This window comes from Anomalospiza imberbis, chromosome 7 (assembly GCF_031753505.1).
Source record: "Anomalospiza imberbis isolate Cuckoo-Finch-1a 21T00152 chromosome 7, ASM3175350v1, whole genome shotgun sequence".
Classification (NCBI taxonomy): domain Eukaryota; kingdom Metazoa; phylum Chordata; class Aves; order Passeriformes; family Viduidae; genus Anomalospiza; species Anomalospiza imberbis.
The window spans coordinates 11,337,607-11,359,871 of record NC_089687.1 but is presented as its reverse complement, the minus strand read 5'-3'; the positions used below and the strand labels follow the sequence as shown (position 1 = coordinate 11,359,871).

The 22,265-nt window shown below is 40.2% G+C and overlaps 1 protein-coding gene and 1 long non-coding RNA gene across 5 annotated transcripts in view; both read right to left on the bottom strand.

The window, feature by feature from the left end:
- The window catches only part of LOC137476935 (uncharacterized), a 280,782-nt gene that overhangs the window by 177,107 nt on the left and 81,410 nt on the right, over positions 1-22,265 (bottom strand). The gene's annotated exons all lie outside the window — the stretch shown is intronic.
- The window catches only part of HSPBAP1 (HSPB1 associated protein 1), a 41,985-nt gene that overhangs the window by 7,748 nt on the left and 11,972 nt on the right, over positions 1-22,265 (bottom strand). For 2 of the 4 annotated variants that reach the window (XM_068195404.1, XM_068195405.1), the window contains exons 2-6: positions 21,552-21,737; positions 15,897-16,081; positions 11,966-12,102; positions 8,672-8,843; positions 1,194-1,277 (exon numbers count right to left, since the gene is read on the bottom strand). In XM_068195404.1, the coding sequence (XP_068051505.1) occupies positions 1,194-1,277; positions 8,672-8,843; positions 11,966-12,102; positions 15,897-16,081; positions 21,552-21,737 (764 nt within the window). The remainder of the gene's footprint in view (positions 1-1,193; positions 1,278-8,671; positions 8,844-11,965; positions 12,103-15,896; positions 16,082-21,551; positions 21,738-22,265) is intronic. The other 2 variants (XM_068195406.1, XM_068195407.1) reach the window with 2 other exon arrangements.

Here is a 22,265-nt window from a genome sequence, read left to right as displayed (position 1 = left end):
ATCCCATCACAGCCTGCTCCTCCAGCAGGGGACAACTTGTGAGGCCCAGCTTAGGGCACAAGTGTGTGTGGTGACATCAGGGCCTTCCTAAGCCCAGGGCACACAGCCAGTTCCTCTGAATTACCTCAAGGGCTCAAATTCAAGGCAGGCTTAAGCGGCTGCTCTGCAATATAATTGGTGCTTTCTCTGGCACTGGAAACAGCCTGACTGCACTTCGGGCTATGTAGGAGCCTGGTCTGGGCTGTGGGCCTGCTGCCCTTGCTAAATGCACAGGTTTCATCTAGAAAATTTCTCCATGAGGGAAATACCCAAGTGAGTTCCTCTGCTCTGCTTGGTTTGATGTTGGTATGACAAATGCATCCAATGTGGTCTTGGAACAGCAGCTGAACACCTGTGTTCTTTCCCCTGCAGATTTCCAGTCTAATATAGGTTTTAGAAGTAGGAAAAAAAAAAAAAAAAGGCAGTGAGTATTTTAGTGAGGCAGCTTTCACAGGCCATTTCAAAAGGTCTTTTTTTTTAATATTAACCTAGGATTAATAATAATGTAAATCAGAAAACCTTCTAGAGTATTGAGATGATCTAGTGGAAGATGTCTGTGTTTCTTGTAAAGTGATTGGACTAGACAACCTTTAAAGGTCCCTTCCAACCCAAACTATTCTATGATTCTATGATATCCCTGGAACCATCCCATATATACTGGTTAACATGAGCAAGAAAAATCAAAGCCCAGGGAGAAGAAAATTAATTAAATACATGAGGAAATCCAACTTCAGCCAAATCAAAACTATCACAGAGGAATGAAAATTCAAAAATCTTCTTCTCCTCCCTTCCTATTCACATTAATCTGATTTAATTTCTAATTTAGCTTTGCACAAGCTTGTCCTTGAGGTGAAATTGCTGGGTTTTTTTTCTCTATTCAGCACAAAGCTGGCTGCCCCTTAAGAAACTAGGCATGAAAATTTAGCTTGTGTTTAATTGTTTACCTGATTGAAGCAAACTTGAAAGGGGATTTCTGCTGAATTGGGGCTTCAAATCTGGAACCTTGAAAGGTTCTTCTGGAAAAAAATGTATCCATAAGGGCTCTTTCCTCCCCAGCCTCTGAACACAACACACCCAATAAGACTGAGCCTGGCAGGCAAGGGACAGAAATCCCTTGGAAATGCTACACCCCCAGGACATTAAAAGGAAAATACCAGTTCAATCCAAGAGTTTATGCTGACAGTCACAGGATCAATGGATTCCACATAGTGCCACCAGTGCCTTGGAACAAGCAGGACCTGGAATTGGAGACACTGCATTAGGGTATAAGCAGAAGCCTGAAGAAAGACACCGTGTTTTAATTTAGGTGATGTGGGATGTAGAGACAGACTGAGGCAAGGACACAGGTGAGAGGTGAAATTTATTTCTCTCTTTTAAAGAGCCTTTTCTCAAGATTTAAATGCCCACTCTATCTATACTATCATGTAAAAAATGGACATTTTGTTATCTTTTATCTGAACTCCTTCCCATATAGTCCCAAGCAGGACTATAACCTTTAATTGTGGGTAAGCAAAGTCCAGCAGTACAGAGGGGGTACAGCTGGTGCAGCAGTACATCAGGACTTCAGAGAGAGTCTCAGCCAAGCAGGAATTCTTTTGTAGACTCTCCAACTGAGCAGACTTCCCAGTTCCTGTAGGAAACTGGGAAGCTGGTTTTCCAAAAAGCAGGCATCCCTGTCCTCTTCTAGGTGACTAGGTGACAAAATGTAGCTTTAATTCTGGTAAATAATCACCAGTATCAAATTTGTCACTTTTAGTAGACAGGCTTTTAAAAGAAAATGTCATGATTTCTGGGACAATCTAGTTTAGATCAGAGCTTTACAACAATATCAGGATGATAGCTGTGACATAAAATTGATTCCAACCCATAGTTTTTATGGGACAAGACACTGATGTTGTTTTGATGATAGAGGACAAGCTTTGCAGATTACTGAACATTAGAGTAACATGGAGCTATCAAGGAAAGCATAAAAGATATTTTTGACAAGTTATAAAAATGGTCAGAGACAGATAAAAATATATACTTCACGATGGGGAAAGTGAAGCAATGATCTGTATCTGAATTGCAGACCGTTCTTTCTCTTGGTAGACACAAATTACTTAGAAGAATGTTCTGCTACCCAGATAGCCCTGTGCTTCATTATATCAAAACACAGCTAATGAGAAAATGTCTGGGGGGGAAACAGTGGCACCAGTCCTGCAAACACTTACAGGACACTTGGAACACTCTCATTTTTTGGGCCAGATGACTAAATGTTCTCCACAGGCTTAAATTTAAGTCAAACAAAAAGAAGCACTGGCTCTCCAAAGGTCAAAAACATTTGGAAATTATTCTTTAATCCAGTACAGCATACAGAACAGAAAAGGAAGTCAGTCAGTGGAGGGTCATTATTTTAAAAATATCACTAGTTAGTCCTGACATGTAAGCGTATGAAACCCTACAGACTGCAGCCAAAACATGTTTTCTATGCTGAACAAGTTTCAGAGCTTTGTTTTTATCAAGGAAACATCCACTTTAAATGAACAGTGCAGTTGCATTAGCAGCAATGGATTTATCTGTAAGGAAGTGTTTTCCAGCTTCACTGACTATAAAATCATACAACGCCTCCCCCCACCACCCCAATGCTCATCTGCTCTACAGGGGATCTTACACTGAACTCTGCTAAAGACTCGGGGTGCCCTCCAAGGACCAGGTGTAATGATGAACCTGGCAAAGTCTGTGTCACAGCAGAAGAAAGCAGAGCTCCTGCAAGCGGCCGTTTGCACCCAGGGGATCCTTCCCGTGAGCCTTGTGCAGAACAGCGAGCTCCACGTGCTGCAGGAGGGCATGCAGACACTGGGGAGCTGGTGCACAGGGACTAGGCAGCAAGGGAACACGAGCAAGAGGCAAATTAAGGGAAGTGTACAAATTTTTCAGTAAGAGGTGCTGCCTGGAAAACCAAGAAGGAAATTAGGCATGGAACGTGCTGGCTCCACATGACTCAATGCAAAATGGAGACAGAATTGCTTTGGAGAGAGCAAGTACAGCCACAAGGAAAATACAATCCCCACAACTTGTTTTCAAACCAAAGAGGAGGAACTTGGTCCTTTAGAGACTAACCAGATTTCCCTTGCCAGCAGGTTAAGGGTAATAACTGCAAAGTTGTGTCTTTCTGCAGCTGGCACTGTTAGCTGATGCAGTTTATAGAAGAGCTACAGAGCTGTGACTCAAATAGGCAAAAGAGGGTCCATAAAGACACTTGCTCTCCCTCTTTTATTGTTGAACAAGCTTATGCTTGTTAAAATTAGGATTTATAGCAACAAGAAAATTGAAATTGTCAAAAAGCGAAAGGACTAAAACTTTAATAAAGATGAATAAACGGAAAAGGGTAATTAAAACCAAAAAATACATCTGGCAGGAGAGCAGGACTAACAAGACCAAAAAAAAAACCAAAAAAAAAACAAAACAAAAAAAAAAACAAAACCCCAACAACCTAGAAAGGTTGGATTCTTCTACATTTACAAACTAGTATTCTTTTAGGCTTTCAAATTAGAAGCAAACAGACCAAACAAAATGAAAACAAACAAAAAATCACTGCTGCCTCTAATGATCAATTTCACAGTTAAAAAAATCAGACTTCCATATGTTTATGAATATGGGACACAGATTTAGCTACATTCCTATAGGAAATGTGAAAGTAAGCCACAGTGAAACAACACACACAAATGCAGCAAACATTTTACAGGGAAAATGTAAAGTGCAATAGCAAGACAGAACTACTCCAAGCTAAGAGATAATCTTGTGCTAGCCTGCTTTCTACAGAACTTATCTAACTTTATTCGTGCTGGGAAGATAGTGATCTAAACAGTAACCAATCAGATAATTTTAATATTTAGGCTAGTGACAGCCAAATATAGCAAATGAAGTTAAAGTAGGACAGAAGTCCCAGAAAAGATAAAATGAGATGCTGTAATGGGAGGAAAGAAACCAAAGGAACAGTTGGGAGAGCAAGTGGAGCAATGCTGAGGATTTGTACAGCACAGAGAACAGAGCAGGTCTGAATTCTCAGTGGACATGATTAACTTGATACAGTGCAAAGGTAGGGCAAAGGTGGAATTGCTTCAAAAAGAGAGCATACCCTGAAGTGAAATATTATACCAAGAAATTTCTGCTCATTAGAAAAAGATATTTAGGTAAATGCACACAAAAAGGAAACCAGTGTGATGGGAAGATAAAGACACTGAGCCATGAGGAGACCCAAGGAAATCCCAGAAGTGTTTGCAACCATGGCAATGAAAAATAAAATGAAGTAGGTGCAGGCATAGCCAGTTCTGTGGGAACACCACCTGAGGACTCCGTGTGAGCACTGCTGCCCCAGCCTGTGCCTCATCCCAGCTGGTGCCTGGCTGTCCTGGTGCTTGGAAGGTGCTTCTCATCCTGCCTCCTCCTCCCTCCTGGTGTCTTCCCGTCCACTGAAACGGAGCTCCAAGGGCAGCTGGGGACAGGAATACGGGCACAGCCATGGGGAAAGGCACAGTGAAGAGGAGGGAGTGGGGCTGCGTCAGGCCATGCCCTTAGTGACCCAGGTGAGAGAATGAGGGAAGCTCAGGGTGGAGAAGCAGAGTCAGGAAATTGCAGTTTTGACCTTTCGGTTTTGAGGTATTCATGGGGTTCTCTGTATGTGTTGCAAGTTGAGCAGTGTTTTTATCACCAATCCTAGCATAAATTCAGCTCCTGGACTCTTCTGCTTCTTCTGTGATGGAAATCATAGTTCTGGTGTCTTGAAGTTGGGTTGGACTCTCTGCCTTCTCTATGGGGTGACTTGGGGCCAGCTCTGCAGTCTCCCACATGAAAACTCTTTATTCCTTCCTCGGAACAGAATTATCAATCATCTACTATTGGTATGGCCAACTCTGAATTCACTTTTAGTAAAATCACTTAAATTCTTCTCCAACAAAAGTAGGGATTTTTACTGTAACCCCTTTTAAAAAGTCTTTTGTATACTTTGAGCTGGAACATTACACTACCTTTGAATTACTGCATTTCTTGACTTACTAGAACACTTTTCTTAGGTATCAATTATATTTTTGTTGGCTATCTGGACTGTGTGTTCTGCTGTTCCCCACTTTAAGCCCAATCTGATGTTCTCACACCCTTTCTTTAAAGGCAGCACACAGGGAAATCCCTCCGTGACTTCATGAAGATTTCTTCTTGCTCAGGGTTAGGTTAGAAGTCAGAGGTTTGCCTGCACTGCTGGGAGCTCTGCTGCTGAGTAGGATTCCATGGTGTGTTAGATTCTGCAGCAGAAGCCCACAAAGAGAAAATCCTGCAGCTAAACACAGGTACTGAGTATTTGTGGCTGCAAAAACTGTTTCTTTAGACTTTGAGAAAGCAGGAAAGCAGAAGCAGGGGAGGGGAGCTTCTGAGCAGCAGACCATGGGGAGAACCAGCAAGCAGTAATGTTCATCTTTTTCTAAAATAGTTTTTTTCCCCATGCAGTGACAATATTTTTCAAGGCCGGAGGGAGGGCATCCAGGAGGCACCCAATGTGCCTCTGAGGCTACCTCAGTTAGGTCTTTTCTTGCACTCCTGCGCTGCAGCTCCAGGCTGCACTGGGCACAGGGCCAGGCCCAGCACAGGCAAGCACTGCCTCTGACAGCACCTGCCTGGGGTGGCAAGAGGGGGAATGGAATTGCTCATGGGAGCCCAGAGTGGCAGCTGCTTGCTCTCCATACCTTCAGATTAACTCAGAACACTTTGTATTCTCTCTCCCATTGTCTAGTTATGTGGAGATGGATTAACAGGGAGATGGATTAAGAGCAATTACATTAGAGAGCAGGAAGGAAGCCAGAAGTCAGTGAGAAGTGGGGCAGAGGAAAGAATGATCAATGATTTTATCCTTGTACAGCATCTCGGCTTTTGTAGCTTTCTCGGGTGGTATTCATCTCTCCTATTTTTAATCATCAAAAAAGTTAAGCATCTATGTATGTAGGCTCCTTCTATAGACTGTGCTGAAGGACAAGGTGGGATGAATGTTCCTGCAGGACTGTAATTGTGTAAGACAGGAAGGATGAACCACCTTGTTGAGGTGCCAAGTGCCACTGATGGCAGATAGGACACCTGTTTTGAACAGGATTTAAGCTGAGGGTGACAGATCCCTAACTCTCTTAACACTTGTCCCAGAGCATGGGTAGAAGATACAAGATCAGATGTGTTTTGTCCCATTTCTGGTCTTTTAGGGAGTATTTGTATATTTGAGAAAAGAATATTGGTGTTACTAGAAATGCTGCTCCATACTTAATCCTCAGCTGTGCAACCATCACATAGGTGACCAGGTCCAAACATTTATAAGGAGCCCCTACATTTGTGTGACACAACTTGAGCTTGTAACTTTATGGATATAGAGGATATAGTCATGTACTGCTGCAAGCCCTTCCACTACTCAGCTGCCTATTTGAGTAACCTTGACATCTAAATGTTTTCATAATTTGTTTCAGAACAGATCACTAATGTATAACCAGAAGTCATGTCTGCTGAAATGCAGCTGACAGCCAGTGGTCAGGTACAGGATGAAACCTTATAAAACCTCAAGTCTCAATCAGCTACCAAAATTCATAATAGAGGTTCACCTCTGAACAATACAGTGGAAGGGCACAAAGGATCTAACTGAAGTACACTCTGTGCACTGGCACAATGTTACATGAAGGAATTCTGCTTTCAGGCAGAAAGGGTATAGAAAAATGGCTGGTAGCAAACATCGACCAGAAGGTGGCATTAGACACATTAAGTTTTTGACATTCAAAGCTATGCTCACTCTACATGCAGCTGCTCTTCTGAATACCTAAGAACACCTTTGTCTTCGTTTTTTCAGCCTTTTATTGTTACAATAATCCAAAATGTTCTGCATACCCTCTGGGAATGAGTGGAGATGCTACATTTTATCACAAAATAAAGATGCCTACAAATTCTGCAGTAATTGGGCTAAGTCTATGTGAAAACCACTGTTAAGCACGTATCAAGACATTATTTAGGAATTTTCTCCCTAGTTAATAAAATAATTCTTCTAGGTCATTCCTTTCCTCTCCATCAAATGGCAGCAGCTCCCAGCCACCTGCCCTGAAAGCTTCTGGATGAGATGCTGGCAAGCACCACACAGAAGGCACTGATAAAAGGGATGAAGGCAATACCTCACTGCTCCATCATTGCTTCTCCATTACTTTCCCCCCCAAGAAATCCAAACAGTATCTTGTTCATGGCAATGCAGACAAATTGTATTACTGAGCTGGCTCAAGATCTTTATTCCTAGCAAGATTAATTTGTAATTGCTTTAAGCCTAATTAAAATTAAGATCATATTAAAGGTTCACTTGATCATTGCAAAGGAGATTATAAATTCAAATAGTATTGGGGATCAGGGATAACGCAGTGCTGAATGGATGTGGCATTTTTATCAATAGTAAAAATTTGTTCTTTGTGCTTTAAATTACTGACTGCTGCAACCTTACAAAGTGCTGACTGTGAAACTAATGATTTGCTTTAGGAGTATGAGTATGAGCTAATATGCAAACAGTAAAGGCTGATCATAGATTCCCCATTTGCATCTGTACAAACTGCAGAGCATACACTTCCAGTTGAAGGCTATCATCCTTTTGTTGCAAGCTACTATCCTGCCCCACTCTGCCTACTCAAAATTAACTTAATTAGCAAAAATCCACTCTAAATTGTTGAAGGCAGCTGGGTTTGCCAGTTAGGGACAGGGGAATGTTGAGCTGGGACAAGTTGTTGAGCTGGCAGGTCAGAAGAGGTGACAATATCTGGTAGGAGAAGGGCGAAAGGGCTCCGGAAGCAGCAACTCCACTCTCTGAGCAATGACCATTGCTAAATTCCTTTGGAAGGGCCTGACAGTTTGAGATGCACAGCAGTGCCTTACCAGGACATGGATGGCTGAACAAATGAAAAAGGGTAATTGAGACTCCAAATACAGACCTTGTTGATTAAATAAAGAAGGACACTATTTACAGCAGGAGACTGGGAATCAAGAGTCCTGAGCCCTACTCTCACACTGCTGCTGCCTGCCTGTGTGACTGTAAGCCAGGCACTTACAGTTGAACATTCTCAGTAAAGCAGGATCAAAACCATCCTCACGGCCCTGTAAAGCACCATGAAACCTGTGAATGGTGTGCACTCTAAATGCCAGTATCATCATTAAAGTATTTATTAAAGCAACAGGTGAAGGCTATTCACTACCAAAATATGAGTTCCTTTGCTAGCTCTATATACTTATTAACCAAATGCATTTTATGGAACATACTGCTGTCAGAGTAACAGGTCAGAGTTCAAGAAAGTTCTGAAGCAGACAAATTTGAGGTGCTTGCAAGACAGGTGTTTGTATGGAATCAGGCAGCTGATTGAACTCGGATCTATGAATCAGGCAGCTGAGTGATAGCTCTCCAAATGTCTGCAGTTTTTGTCCAAAAAGTCTAGGCAAATAACTGTCAGCGAAGAAAGTTTCTGTGCTGAGAGAAATCTGTAAGGTCTGAATGTAGAGTGAAGGAAGAGGGAAGTTCCACAGTCAATTTGTTAAGATTTCCTAGCCCTTAATTAGCCAGCTAAATAGAATATTAAGTAATGTAAAGCTGGTATGTAAGTGGTACCTGTCCTGGACTGAGTGTAACAACATGGGCTGTTGAGTTCCTAAACTCGGGAAAGCGTTTCAGATCAGGGTTGGCAATGTTGACTTTGCTGAATATGCTGGATTCCTCATAAGGTATCCTGGTAGGATAAAGGAAACTGGTGTCACCAGGTGGGAAGAGGTGCCATCTTTTCCTGAAAATAGAGAGAAGATAAGAATGTATGCAGTGCATGTCACTTGCAGCAAAGAACTAAAGGCAGTAGCAAGGTTTTCAATAAAACATAAATCTGCCTCGCTGTGTGAATCTCCTACGCAGTGAGAACACAGCCAGTGCTTACAGGCTGTCTCCTGAAAGTGTTTTTAAAATATTCCACTTTTTAATTTTTTAACTGAGAAGATTTACAGCTTCTCACCAATCATTTTTAAAGGCAGATAAAATTTAAAAAAACATCTCCCGTCTGGTTTCTTCTTCCTCCTTTTTACATGCAACATTTACAGATGCTCAGAGCATTAAAAATTGCTCTATAAACTGGAGGAAATAGTTTTGTTACAGACAATGTATTTTTGTTCACTGAATGAAAAGCTTTCAAAATCTGTATTTGTTTTGAAAGGAGGGCATTGTGTGTTTAGGATGGCAACAGTAAAAGGGTATAGACATTATCTTCTGTTTGCTGCAGTTCTTACATGGCTGTTAGTCGCGAACCCTCCATTCTTAGTAAAAATCACCTTGATGTTCCCATGCCAAAGATGGCATGAATAAAAACCAGATACATCCACAGACATAAGCATCCTTAAACATCTGCATTTTTTTCTGTTATCAGTACCACATGATGAAAATGTGGCTGGTTGTGCATTTAAGAACTTACTGGTGTGACTAAACGCCAGGTGGAGCAGGACAGGGTTGTTCTGCTCATGAGGGCACTCATGTGCCAGGTTGCTCTCTACATGCCCAAAGAAGCACATGAATGCACCACAGTGCAAAGGCCAAGCAGAGCTGAGACCACACTTTGTCCTCAGGAGCTAATGTCTCTCCTTCACTTACACAGACCAGATCAAAGAGGGAAAAAAAAGAATATGCCAGAACTGGTGGTGCCAGTTTTACGGGCGTTATAAATGAAATATCACAGCAGGTACATATGGTATTTAGAAATAGAAGTTTTATATGGCAGCACTTTAGGTGATAGAAATAACCAGAAGGAATACACAAAGAGAATTTATTACATTTAAATGGTGCCAGACAAACAGTGCAACATGATCACTGCACTAAGCAATGGAAAAGTAACGGCAGCACTTTACAGCACAGCTGGAGAGCTTGTTTAGCTCTTCTCTTTTGTTTTGGACTCTAGGAAGGGCTTTTCTTTGTGTCCTTTCCCTTGGCACACACTTCTTGAATTTAGTCTACTGCTTCTGGTTGTCAGTGCTAAGTCACAGATCTGGAAATGGGAGCAAAGCAACCAAATGGCACAAAACCAAAAGGGACAGGAACAGAAGAGACAGGAATAGCAGGACCAGAGACCAGCACAGATGCAAGTGCCATAGGCTGCTGATGTTTCTTGGTAATTACCAAAGCAACTGCTGGATGCAAGCACAAAACCACTTCTCCTGAAACTCAAGCCTTATTGCAACTTTATTTTGCCCTCCAAGCTAGATCCTCTGAGGGGGCAGAGAATGACTAGGTTAGGAGGCTCAGGGTTAATCCTGCAGGCTCACAGCAAAGTAATATCATAAAGCAAAAAATTAAGAAGCCTAAGGGATGCAAGGAGGAAATTCAAGATAGCAACAAAGGGCTAAGGAGCTGTCCCTGGCTCTCCTGCAAAGGCAAATCTATTTAAGTTTAGCATAAGCATATATTGTGTTACAAAGCCTGTCTTGTTTGTGAGTCTCAAAAGGGAATCTTTCTGCTCTGAAGAAGCACAGGATTCACAAGCTTGTGGAAGTTTGCAATCTATTTACAGGCTTTGTTCTGAAGAGGAAAACAACTTTGTCTTTTCAGGCTGTGCAAGGGCTTTGGATTTCTTTCCCTGAGAGGAACAAGGATTTTGGTCTACTTGAGGGGGAGGAAGTGCCTTGGGAAGGTGGACAAAATTGCTGCATGATGCTGGAACTCTGGCTCGAGTTCAACATCTGAAGGTACAGATAAAACAGGCTTGGCAGGTATTGTGTCTGCTGCATCACTGCACTAATTTAGTACACCCAGTATTTAAGTGGATCCTCAGAAGATTATGGCATTTAAGTCTCATGGTTTTCATTGAGGTTTCTGGCTCCTGAATACACTAAAGTGTCTGCACTTCAATGCACAATGCTTACTGATGTGATCTGAAGGATCAGGACTGGCTGCAGCACAGCAGTGCTGAGGGAGGCTTCTAGAGTGTCTCTGCTGCACATCCACCCAAGGACCTCAAGGCTGTTTACAAACATGAATGAAAACCCTACAGAGAGTTACCCTTCTTAGGGATAAGATGATAACAAATTCATTTACCTCAGGCCTTAAAGCCAGTCAGCATGTGGCACTGCCCAGCTAAAAGGCAACACACCTGACTTCCAATCCTGCACCTTAATCACACCACCACCATGATCTTGCCTTTCTACAAAATGGCAGAGTAATTAATCCCATTGAAAAACCCCTAGCAAATTTCTCCTTCCACTCTATACCGTCAAACAGAGCAAGTGTGTGCAACTTGTTCTGTTACTCTAGCAGTATTCTAGCAATAATAGATAACAACCCAAGACCAAAAAAAACCCACCAACCCTGAGGCCAATATGCAAGGAAAGGAGAAAAAAAAAAAGAATGGGAAAAAAAAAAAAAAGACAGCACGCAAACAGTCAGAAAGATACAGCAACAGCCACATGCTCCCAAATGAGTTTGGAGCCTCAAATGTCCCTTTCAACTTTGCTCACAGGTGGCTGCTTCCATCCTTATGGTCCCCTTTTAAATTAATTCTAGCAGGCTATTAGAGGCTCTAGCACAGACAATATTGCAAAAGTCTAAAGTAATTTATTTCTATTTTGTTTGGGGGCTTTTATTTTTAACTCTTCTTTATCTCCTAATCCCAAATTCCTGAATTCATAACTACTAGGAAGATTAAAGTGTTTATAATTGGACCACATTACACACAAATTAGAAAATAAAATTGTGTCAACTCCAGAACGCCCTAAAGTTCTGCCACTGTAGAACAGCTAGGGTGCTCTTCAGTCACTGAGAACTCAGAAAACTGAAATAATCAGGACCTAGAATTAATACTAAAAGAGTCCAAAACTAACTTTATGCACAGTGTAACTCTCCTCTGTATTTACTGTATGTATGTGCACTTGTTACCTTCCTTGTACTTGCAGCACTAAGTTGCAGCCGTAGGAGTCCAAATGGCAGGGGGTGTTTGCTCCTTCAGAACCAATCCACAGCGTGCTCTCTTTTCCACTTCTTCCAGGAAAACCAAAGTCCGACCACCTTACATCCTACAGCAACAAAAAGGTTTATTTATGTAAGCTGTTGAACTGATTGACATCCTATCCTTAGTTTGGAGAGTCTCCTGTTTTCTCCTTCCACTGCTCATCACTCTTTGTCCACTGCACCTGTTTTTCCTTGGTTGGGTTCTGGAGCATGCATAGTCTATTCCCCTTCCTCCAAAATTCTCATCTCCACCTTTCATACCACTCAAGTTACTCCTTTGCTCTACAGAAGGGCTGCCCAAATTCTCATTACCACATGGGGCTTCTTTTCCTTTTCAAACACTGTTTTATCTTTCTCCACCCTTAACCATTCACCCAAGCTCAGGATTGCTTTTAGAAAAATTCTTATATATGGCATTTAAAAAGATAATGAAAGGAAAGAAGGAAAGAAAAATCCCCATTCTCTTTTCAAACAATTGATAATCTCTGTGGAATTTTTGCTCTCTCCTTGCTCCTATTTCAGCTTTCTCCACATAGTCTGGGAACACAGACTTTACCCCATCTGTGACCCAGTGTTATGCCAGGTTAAATTTCTTATTATTTAATGGACATATTTGCAACTGCAGAGGCAGTGAACTTAAAACAACTTGGTGACAGGGTGGGAAAGAGCAGAACAGGTGTACACATATTATGAATACAGTGCTGGATCTTTCCAGTGCGTTGATCCTCCCACAAACAATCCCTTGGGGCTGACACTTGGAAAGAGGCACAGTGAGGTATTTTTCAGACAAGCCAAGGGTTTTGCAGAATGGTTCGGTGTAGCTTGGATAAAGCTTTCCCACGTATCTACAGCTCTCCCTGCCACCTGCAGGGCTTGATCATTTGTTTATTGGAAAGCACTTGAGGAATACTGGCCAGAGATACTGGCACCTTTTGGCTGGAGCCCCAGACTGAGCCTTAGGAAACAGAGATTAAATTTCTGGCTTCCTGAGGGTCTTGGGCAAATCGCTTCATCTCTGAGTTTTATTTTTCCCATCTTGAAAAGGAAGATAATGGTATTTGTTCCATTTCAGTAAAGCACTTTGGGGTCATTCACATTACCTAACTTTAGGAACCTAATTTAATCTTGGCTCCTGCTCTAGTCAAAGCACTCTCAATCAAGCCTTGGAAAAGCCTCTCTCTTTCTACTGTCTATAAAGAGAAAATAGGAATCTAGGAGTCCTAATTTAAGTATGTAAGCTTGCTGCTTGAAGACAAGTGGATGACTATCCTTTTTTAAGATCTATGGATAAAGAAAACTGCAGCTAGACATTATAAGGGTGACTTCACCACGACTCTCCATCAGGAAACCCTCAAAATGAGCGATAGCCTTCCCAAAAATTACGTTTTGCTAAAGATTCTGAATTTCAGAGTTATTGATTTTAAAGATATCATTTGAAAAAATGCAGAAGTGTAATATAAACATTTGTCAAAGACAGCAAAAGATCAAAAAGAAAAAGTTGCTCCTATAGATTTCATCAGGCATAAAATTTGAAATTCAATACAACTATTTCAGTGAAAAAGTTAAGCGTAACACCATTTCTACACTTTAATCTCACACCTAAATAGTTTTTATATTTTGTTACAATTTAAGTGAAAAGAAAGCACACATAATCAATATTACATTTAAAAGAACTTTTCTGAAAATGCTCCTTATGTAGTAAATAGTTGAAGCGATTATGGGTAAAATAGTTTTTAACCAGTGAACTGAAAAGGAACTGGTAGTATTACTGAAATCTTGTCACACTGGGTTCCTTTTCTACAATAAAAAGCCACAGTAAGAAGAAACGCACTAAAAGGTGTTCCAACCATAACAGATGGCACATTACTTGTGATATATATTTATTTCATTTGCTGGTTATAATGAAGTTAATCTGTACCCGTATGTCACTTTAAAAGGTCTCATTTCTATTTAAACTTCATGCATGTATCTTGCTCCTGATTTATATCTCAAATTCTGTAATGAAATATCAACTGAACAAAAAATGTAAGATGCTAGATATTGCTCATAGATTAGAATAATGGAATCATTACCTTAGCCCACACAACTGTAAATGATAAACAGTGCAATCTAAATTTCAAACAACTTCTAAATGGCCCTATTAATCACTATAAATAACAGTGCAGTTGGCCTTCTTTTCCCCTTCAAATAACCTCACGTAAATCTAAATAAAATCTAGAAGAAAAAAAAGGAGTTCCCATCAAATTCACACAAGAAAGGAAGAGAATTTCTACAAAGAACTCCTTTGGCAGCTATAAATTGTGCAGCAGTGTTTCAAAAGCCATGTGAGTGTGGAACTGATGGATGCATTTCTCTCCCATGCCTGTGAAAATGGCAGATGACACACACCATATTTGCTTGCATAACACCACCAATTCTTTCCTTCCCAGATTCTGCTTTTTTAAAAAAACCATGGCATAACCATTAGGTGTGTCTATTCTAAAATTGCAGTACAATCTGGTGTGTGTTAGGTCAGGTGATCAGGTTGTGGCATGACACCTGCACAGAAATGCAACTCCTGGAGCCTCAGCTTTGTTCTTGAATGGGGGCAAGGGAAAGAAAAAGGTAGAACAATGGTTGTTTCCTTCAAGTGTGAAGGAAGCAGTAGGATATTCAGGACTTCTAAGCTCCTATTGGCTTGTGCTGGAAGACACATGGAAATGCTGTCTGTGGAGGCAGGAAAAGAGAAGACCAAGACAGGACCACAGAGGGAGTTATGCAAAGATCTGGAGAAGCCTCAAACATCCCTGGAGCTCCCAGTTTAGTTCACACAACACGAACCAGCCTAAGGCTATGAGATCCTGGTTATGTTTCAGTGTGCTCAGGAAGGGAAGGGGGAAAGAAAGGGAAGATGATCTCTGTGCCCAATCCTTACCTTCCGACCCAATGGAAAGTCTGAAAAGTCTGAAAGTCTGAAAAAAGACTGATCACTGAAAACCACCAATTTTACTGGCACAAAAGAATAAAATACATACGAGGAGCATGGGAAATTCTTTCTGAGGAAATAATTAATTTGAGGTGGCTTATCAGTTCATACTCATTGTCACCCCAGTGATACAGTGATTTTACAGGGAATTATGATTCCATTTTCACTTTTCAAAATATAGAAATGAGTAAGGCTTTACTTACTCTTTCTCTATATCTTTTGAAAAAGTACACCTTTTGTATAGCTATCCTTAATTTTGCCCTCTTAGAATTTGCAAAGAGAAATAGCAGGAATGTAGATGAAGCAAGACATTGAAATAGGAGATAGGCACAGAGAAAATAAAAGGAAATACCTTGGGTAGTTGTCCTACTGTGTATGGTAATTACATACTTCCATGGACAGGTTACTTCCTGTATTTTACTGCCTCCACAGAATCTCTCCTCCTCACAAACAGTTAATCTAATTATATTAAGGAAAGGAGCTGAGCTACTTAAGAAAATGAGCCACAAGGCAAAACACGGAGCAAAGCCACGTTACAGCCTTGTTACTACAATGAAATACACGCCATCAATCCTCCCTCCTGAGTGGAGCTGTTAATTTGGGCACCGTTTGGATGTAAGGTGGATCTGGCCTAAATGGGAAGGACAGTGATGCCAGCCTGGTAGTTCTTTTTTTTTGTCACCTGGGGTGGTGTTTCTACATTTATAAGGAGACCCAGAATTTTGATGGCTGCCACTTGGCAGATTTCAGTTAGCCTGAGAGCTAATAGCTTTTATTTCAGAATTTTAAAATAAGTGGCCAAAGGAGCAGAGTGGGATAGCAGCAGAAGTTTCAGGAGCTACATTAGATAATTTGCAATGGTTCAATTAGGAAGACACAATATTAATGTTTTACCTGGAAAATTTCTGGCTTGTCTTCAAATATCCTGGCAATGTACTTGTAGTCAGCATAAGCCCAGTATTTGGAGTAATCATAACAACTGAATGGTCCAGAGAGACAAGAAGGCTGCCCACAACTCCAAGCCAAAAACTCCTCAAGTGTAGCTTCCACGTAGCTACAACTGGTTTCAAACTGGGGAACTAGAGCAACAAAAGAAAAAATCAAGTATTACATGAGCATTGAGCATAGAACCAGTAAAAATAATACAGTTTCTCTCAGCTCTGGTTAAATGCAACATAAGATACGAATCTGACTAGGTAGCTTGACTCTGGTCAATAAAATGACCAGACTCATAAGTAAAGTCTGAGACTATTGCTTTTTCATTAAGGTTTAATTGAATGGCTGTTACCTTGAACTTGCTGTGAGACAAAAGCAGACCAATAGTTAGTGTTGTTCTTCAGCACAGTAACTCAATAACACACCCAAGTTCACTAAACAACTTTGGTTCATCTCCCTTCCTAAGTGGGAGTTGCAAATGTCCACATCAAGTATTTATTTCTCTATCGTTTATTTTGCTTCCATAGATTTATGCAGATGGACATGTTCATCTTACCCTTTCCCTAAAGCAATGACCAAACCAATGTGGTCATGCATAGAAAGTGAGGTATAGAACCACATGCATGCTGCCAATGATCTATCTAAAATGCTGTGTGCCCTTATTTTTCATTTGGGACTAACAAAAGCATATTGCAGTGTTCCTTGGCAGACACAAAAAGTGTTTACCAGCAGGGATTTGCTCCCAGCATGCTTTGGTTAGGCTGAATGATACAGCCTTTCAGCTCAAGGTCAGGTCACCTGGAAGGTCTGTAAGATAACCCACATCACAGTATACTTTAATTGCAGTTAATCAGAAACCTTCATTTCCTGCCACCACTAATTGTGCCATCTTCAAAGAGACTTATCCAGTGTTAAAAAAAGTATTACTTTACTATAACTACTACTGGGGAAAAATTACTGCAGCCTGCATGAATGACAATGACAGAGCTGCAATTAAATCTTGTGTAACTTGCAGAGAGCTGCACAGAAATGGTATCCTTTCACTGCTGTGCAGCAGCAGCTCTTCGTTCTTTACCACTTTCATTTTGTTACTGCAGCAATTCTCAAGGAGTCTCATACAGCTTTTACAAACCTTTACCACTATTATTTTCCATTGTAGTAGCATAGGTAGTGGTTTCCTTCCACTACTATCAAATCATTAACTAAAAATGTCAGTGGATGGGCTCCCAACCTATGAACTGCATACAAGACATATAAATCACTTGCAAGTCAAAAAATCACAACCAAACCCCTCTGTATTGGATCTCATATCTGTGTTGCAGTCCCTCTCCTGATACCCAGTTTTTAATGCAATGTTTATCATTTTACTAAAAGGTGGTCTGGCAGAAAGATTAGACAAAAGATACAAGCATTACTGAGGGTGCCTCAGTATCTGTATTACTTTCATGAGAAAAGAAAGTGCTTAGGACATTGCCTATTTTCCAAGATAACTCAGTAGCAAATGTTTTAAAGGTAAGAAATATGTTCTTTCTACCCCTCAGCATATTTCACTCTGAGTTTCATTTTAAAAAAATTCAACTATGAAAGGCAAGACTATCTTGTAGAATATAATCTCTTCAGGGCAGGGTTCTTGGTTTGATTTATACCTTATTCAGTACCAAGGTGTGGGTGGTTATGGAAAAATAAATAGTAATAAAAAACATATTTGGGCAATCTAGACAGTTTGCTTAGATGGGTTTGTCGGTTGTAGGCTGCAACATGGGTGAAAATGTTAGCAATGAGCAATGGAAGCAAGGAAATTATTAACCAGTTTGCTAATACTTAATGACTTAAAGCTGAGGGTGTTTTGTAACTGACAAATTGCAGATTAAGCCATGCAAGTCTAAAGTAGGCTGCCAGTTCTGTCTGATGACATGGTACCTGAAGGCATAACAGTCCTCCTCTTTCCCCTAATACTACAGATTGAAATTGGAGGGAAGGAGAGAGGGAAAAAGTGGGTTTTAGAGAAGCAGCTCTCCTCCTTAGTTAATGTCTGGTTCTGACAGTTGCCAAAATCTGTTCTTCTCAGAGTGTTTGCAATGTGTACTAAGGAAAATGTAGAAAAAAAGAGTGTAATAGCCTTGGAAAACACCTAAAGCTCCATTAAGAATGCAAGTGAAATATCTTCTCTATTTCTTTAAAGAAAACCAAGCTCCTATTCACAGCAGCTGGGGAATTAAACAAATAATCCAAGCAGAGAATAGCCACTTCATACTATAAAAAAGCACAGGCATACTCACAAACAAAAAAACCTGGCCAACTCCAATAACCACTTCAGATCTCAGCTTTATGCAACATTTAATCAGTGTACAGCATTTGTACTGTATTTTCAGCCTCCTATTCAGCTACTGATTCTACAGCCACCTTTGCAGTCTCCCTCTGAATTCTTTTGCCATCCTTAGTGGTAAAACCTCTTGGCAAGATGGTCAAATTGCAGCCCTTTCCTAGCATCAGCTCTCTCCAGCATCAGTAAGAGAAACATCCCCCAGAGACCCTGTGACTCAGAAACTGATCAGAATGACAGCTTCTTGTTCTCTCCAGCTTCTTCACAGTAAACTCATTGTTGATTCATTTTACTATGCAACCAACAAAATGGTCAAAACAAGAAATGGCTACATACAGAAGTCAGTTCTCAGTAAGTTTTCTTCTTACTTTGTGCTGGTGTGCTCCAGGTAGCCATCAGACACAACAGCTGTAATACCACATTTTCTCTGTCAGAAGCAAAACTTCTGAAGCTTTGGCCTATCCCTTATCCCATATCAGAAAAATAAATCTTTTCGTGTGGCTGGAACCAGATTCCTGATTAATAGCATCTTCGCTGTTCTTGTGATGAACTCTGGGAGTCTCTTTGAGTATCTTTTGTCAATGATTAGTCCTCTGCTTATAGTTTTTTCCCTTTTTATGGATATAAACTGTTTAACTTGTGTAATCACACAGAATACTATCAAACACACACTTAGGTACAAATAATATACACAAATAATAGCTAGCTCTCACATTTTTCCATGTTTCATATGTGCCATCCACATTGATATGCCTCAGGAAGTTACAAAGTAGTAAGCAAAGCAAATATAAAATCCTTGCAACTCCCAGCAACTTGCCCCATTTGCAATTCTCACTTTTGTACATTAAGGAATCTTCAGCTTGGGAAACCCATCCAGGCTGCAGATGTGGCACTATAGAAAGATGAGGAGTTGCTGTAGTAAGAGATCTCCATGAATTTTGAGATTTCCAGATGAACCTCATGGCTTAAATAACCTGAAGCTGCCATTTCAGAGTATCACCAGAATGTGCCTTTAAGCAGGAGAGTGGATTTTTTCTTCTGCACTTCACACTCCATAGTAGGAATGGTCCCACCTAGTCTTAAGGCAATAAATCTCTTGTGAAAATGGAAGGAATATTCAGAGAGAGATCAATGCAATTTTAGTTGTATTCTAAAATAAAAATTCTGTTCTCTCTCTGAGCAGATGATTGGCTCCATTTCACCTAGGAAAGTTAGCAGGAACAATAAGAAAGAGAGGCCCTCATTAAAAGTAGTTTTAAGCATGCAATAGTGAGATCAACCATCTTCCAAATGACAGAGGCACATGGAATGTATTAGATTATTTCAGACTCCGAGATGGCTTGGATAATGGCTTCACTAATATATTCTTATATTGTAAATTTTTTATGGCATCACAGGTCTCATTCAGTTACAATATAACCCCTGAAGGCTGTACCAATCTCCTTGAAGACAATTCTAACCAACATTACCACATAATGGAGGTTCCTGGAGACAAACTGATTGCTGCACAGGGATAAATGCCTTTAGCAAAAAGCGAAATGCAGTTAGATGCTTCAAGATATAAATTCCAATTTAAATCCACTCTGTATCTCTAGTGACTACAAGTTATTGTTAAGTGACGACTCTTATCTACTCAGCTGGTAGCATCAATCTGTGACTTAGCTACATAACATTCCATCAGTCCCATCAGAAACTCTGCCAGTTGGAACATCCATCTGGCTCTCAAAAAGTGCCTACTAATTAATGGAGAGTAGGACCAAAACTACTTTTTTACCTGGTAGGCCTTGTGTGTTACAACTCAGATATATTAACAAGGTATACAGTAACAAGGTATATAGGTAACAAGGAAAGTGTCATATATATATATATATAAAAAAAATATATATACACACATATACATATACATATACATACATATATATATATATATGCTACACCTTCTCTATTGGCAATGGGATGCATTTCACACTCAGAGAAAGAATTAGGTGGTACCTCACTGAACTACAGAGATACTTCTATGAAGATGTGTACCAAGGTTTTAATTCTACACCTCAGTTTTCCCATCTGTAGAAAGTGAGTAAATAATATCTGTTTCCCCCCAGAAACGGCATAGAAATCATTAATCCATGCCGGTAAAATGCTTTGAAATCCTAACACGCCAAGCATTTTCCCTCTAACACCTCTGTTTCATCACTTCTCTTGCAAAAATTGAACGTGAAATAACATGGTCATGATGCTGTGAAGAAAGCAAATTTCACAGTGTTAAGTAAGATAGCATGATGTAATCCTACCACTTTCACTGGAACTGGCAGACCCTCATCTGGAGTCTTTGTGCAGACTCTACATTCCAAGAAAGAGGAAGTTCAACCGGAAAAGTTTAGAAGACTACAGAAAGAATAGTTGTGTGGGGTCTAAAAGACCATGACATATTAAATATTTTAAAAGTGGATTTTTCTGGCCTAAGGGTTAAAAAAAATCCTAAAGGTAGTCAAGATACTTTATAGGCAAAAGGGAGAAAGTGCATGGCAAATCGTATTTTGGTATGTTGTTGGGAGGGCAAAGGATATAAAGGGAGGGATAAAGCAGTGCAGAACCTTTCAAGTAGATAGCAGATGGAAAATGTTTCTTCTGTCTTCCCTCCATGGTATGAAACTCAGTCTGTCCATGGACACACTACTGTGTGGCTACAGAGATGAAGTTGTAGCATTTAAAATCAAGTTGGAAAATTGTCTTTCTCCCATGGCATGTTCCAAGATGTATGAGTGAATCTGGAGTGTTAGCAGTGAAATTACTGCACTGGTGTCAAATGATTTTCTTAATGCTTTATACTTCCATCATGTCTTTCATCACAGGACCTTAAAGTACTGAAAATCACCTACATCTTAAAAACCTCTGGAGGAAGGTGAGAATTACCACCATACAGATACCCAAGTCTGGCTAACTATTTAGCTAATTCCTTAACAGAGGCTTATGGATATGGAAGCTCAGCTCATGTGAACAATCTAATCATGGGTATGACCAGGATCAAACACACACACTACAAAGCAAGGAAGGAAAACTGAGAGACTTGGTTCTTAAATGCTGGTGTTACCCACCAGACCTCCTACTAAGAATAAATGCATGAGAAAGAGAAGGGAGAGTTCTACTGCTGGCCAAATCCCATTCCTAAAAACAAAGCCTGCATTGAAAAGCAATACATTAGAGAAAGAACAGTTATAATGAAAAGGCAGATAATTGCAGGACCTAGAAAAGAGACTTGTGACATCAGTGCCTGTCCACCTCATTCTCACCTAAATCCACCATCTTCAGGCCCAGCCTAAACTGGACTGTCTTTCCCTCCAACAAAGCAGAAAGGTATTTCACATTCCAGTGCAGGGCTGGCCAGTTGCCAACCATGTTACAGAAGACTGCAGGTTGCTGTAGAGACATCACAATTTCCTTGGTTTTCTCGGGAGTAAATGGTTTGACATCTTCATCTATGTAAAGAAAAAAAAAACAGATGGAGAGAGATATTTATCATACATTAAGTGTTACCTACCATCTTCCATGGGACAGAAAACAGTAAGAACTAAGACCTCCTGTGTTTATGACTGATTGTTTTATTACATTTGTAGATTTTTTTAAAATTAAATTTATACTGCAAATACTGGAAGAACTGAATTAAAGTTTAAAGCAGTGTATTAGCACTTAAAATATACAGCAAAAAATAAAAATAGGCCCATGTTTAGAATTTTCATTTGTATCTTAGGCAATAAAGCACTGTAGCCAACGTGCTTAGAAATAGGCTAACAAAAAAATAAACTTGTAAATAATGTTCAGAGTTTAGAGAACATAAATACAATGAGTAACAGCTTTTCTGCATGGGATTCTTTCCAAAATTGTAGTGCATTGTCAGAGGTAGCAAACCAGCTCTCAAAGTGTTCTCTTTAAAATGTGAAACAGTAGCGCAACCAGTCAGCAGGTATTTTTGGAGTGTTTTAAAATTTCATCAACAGAATTTTAGA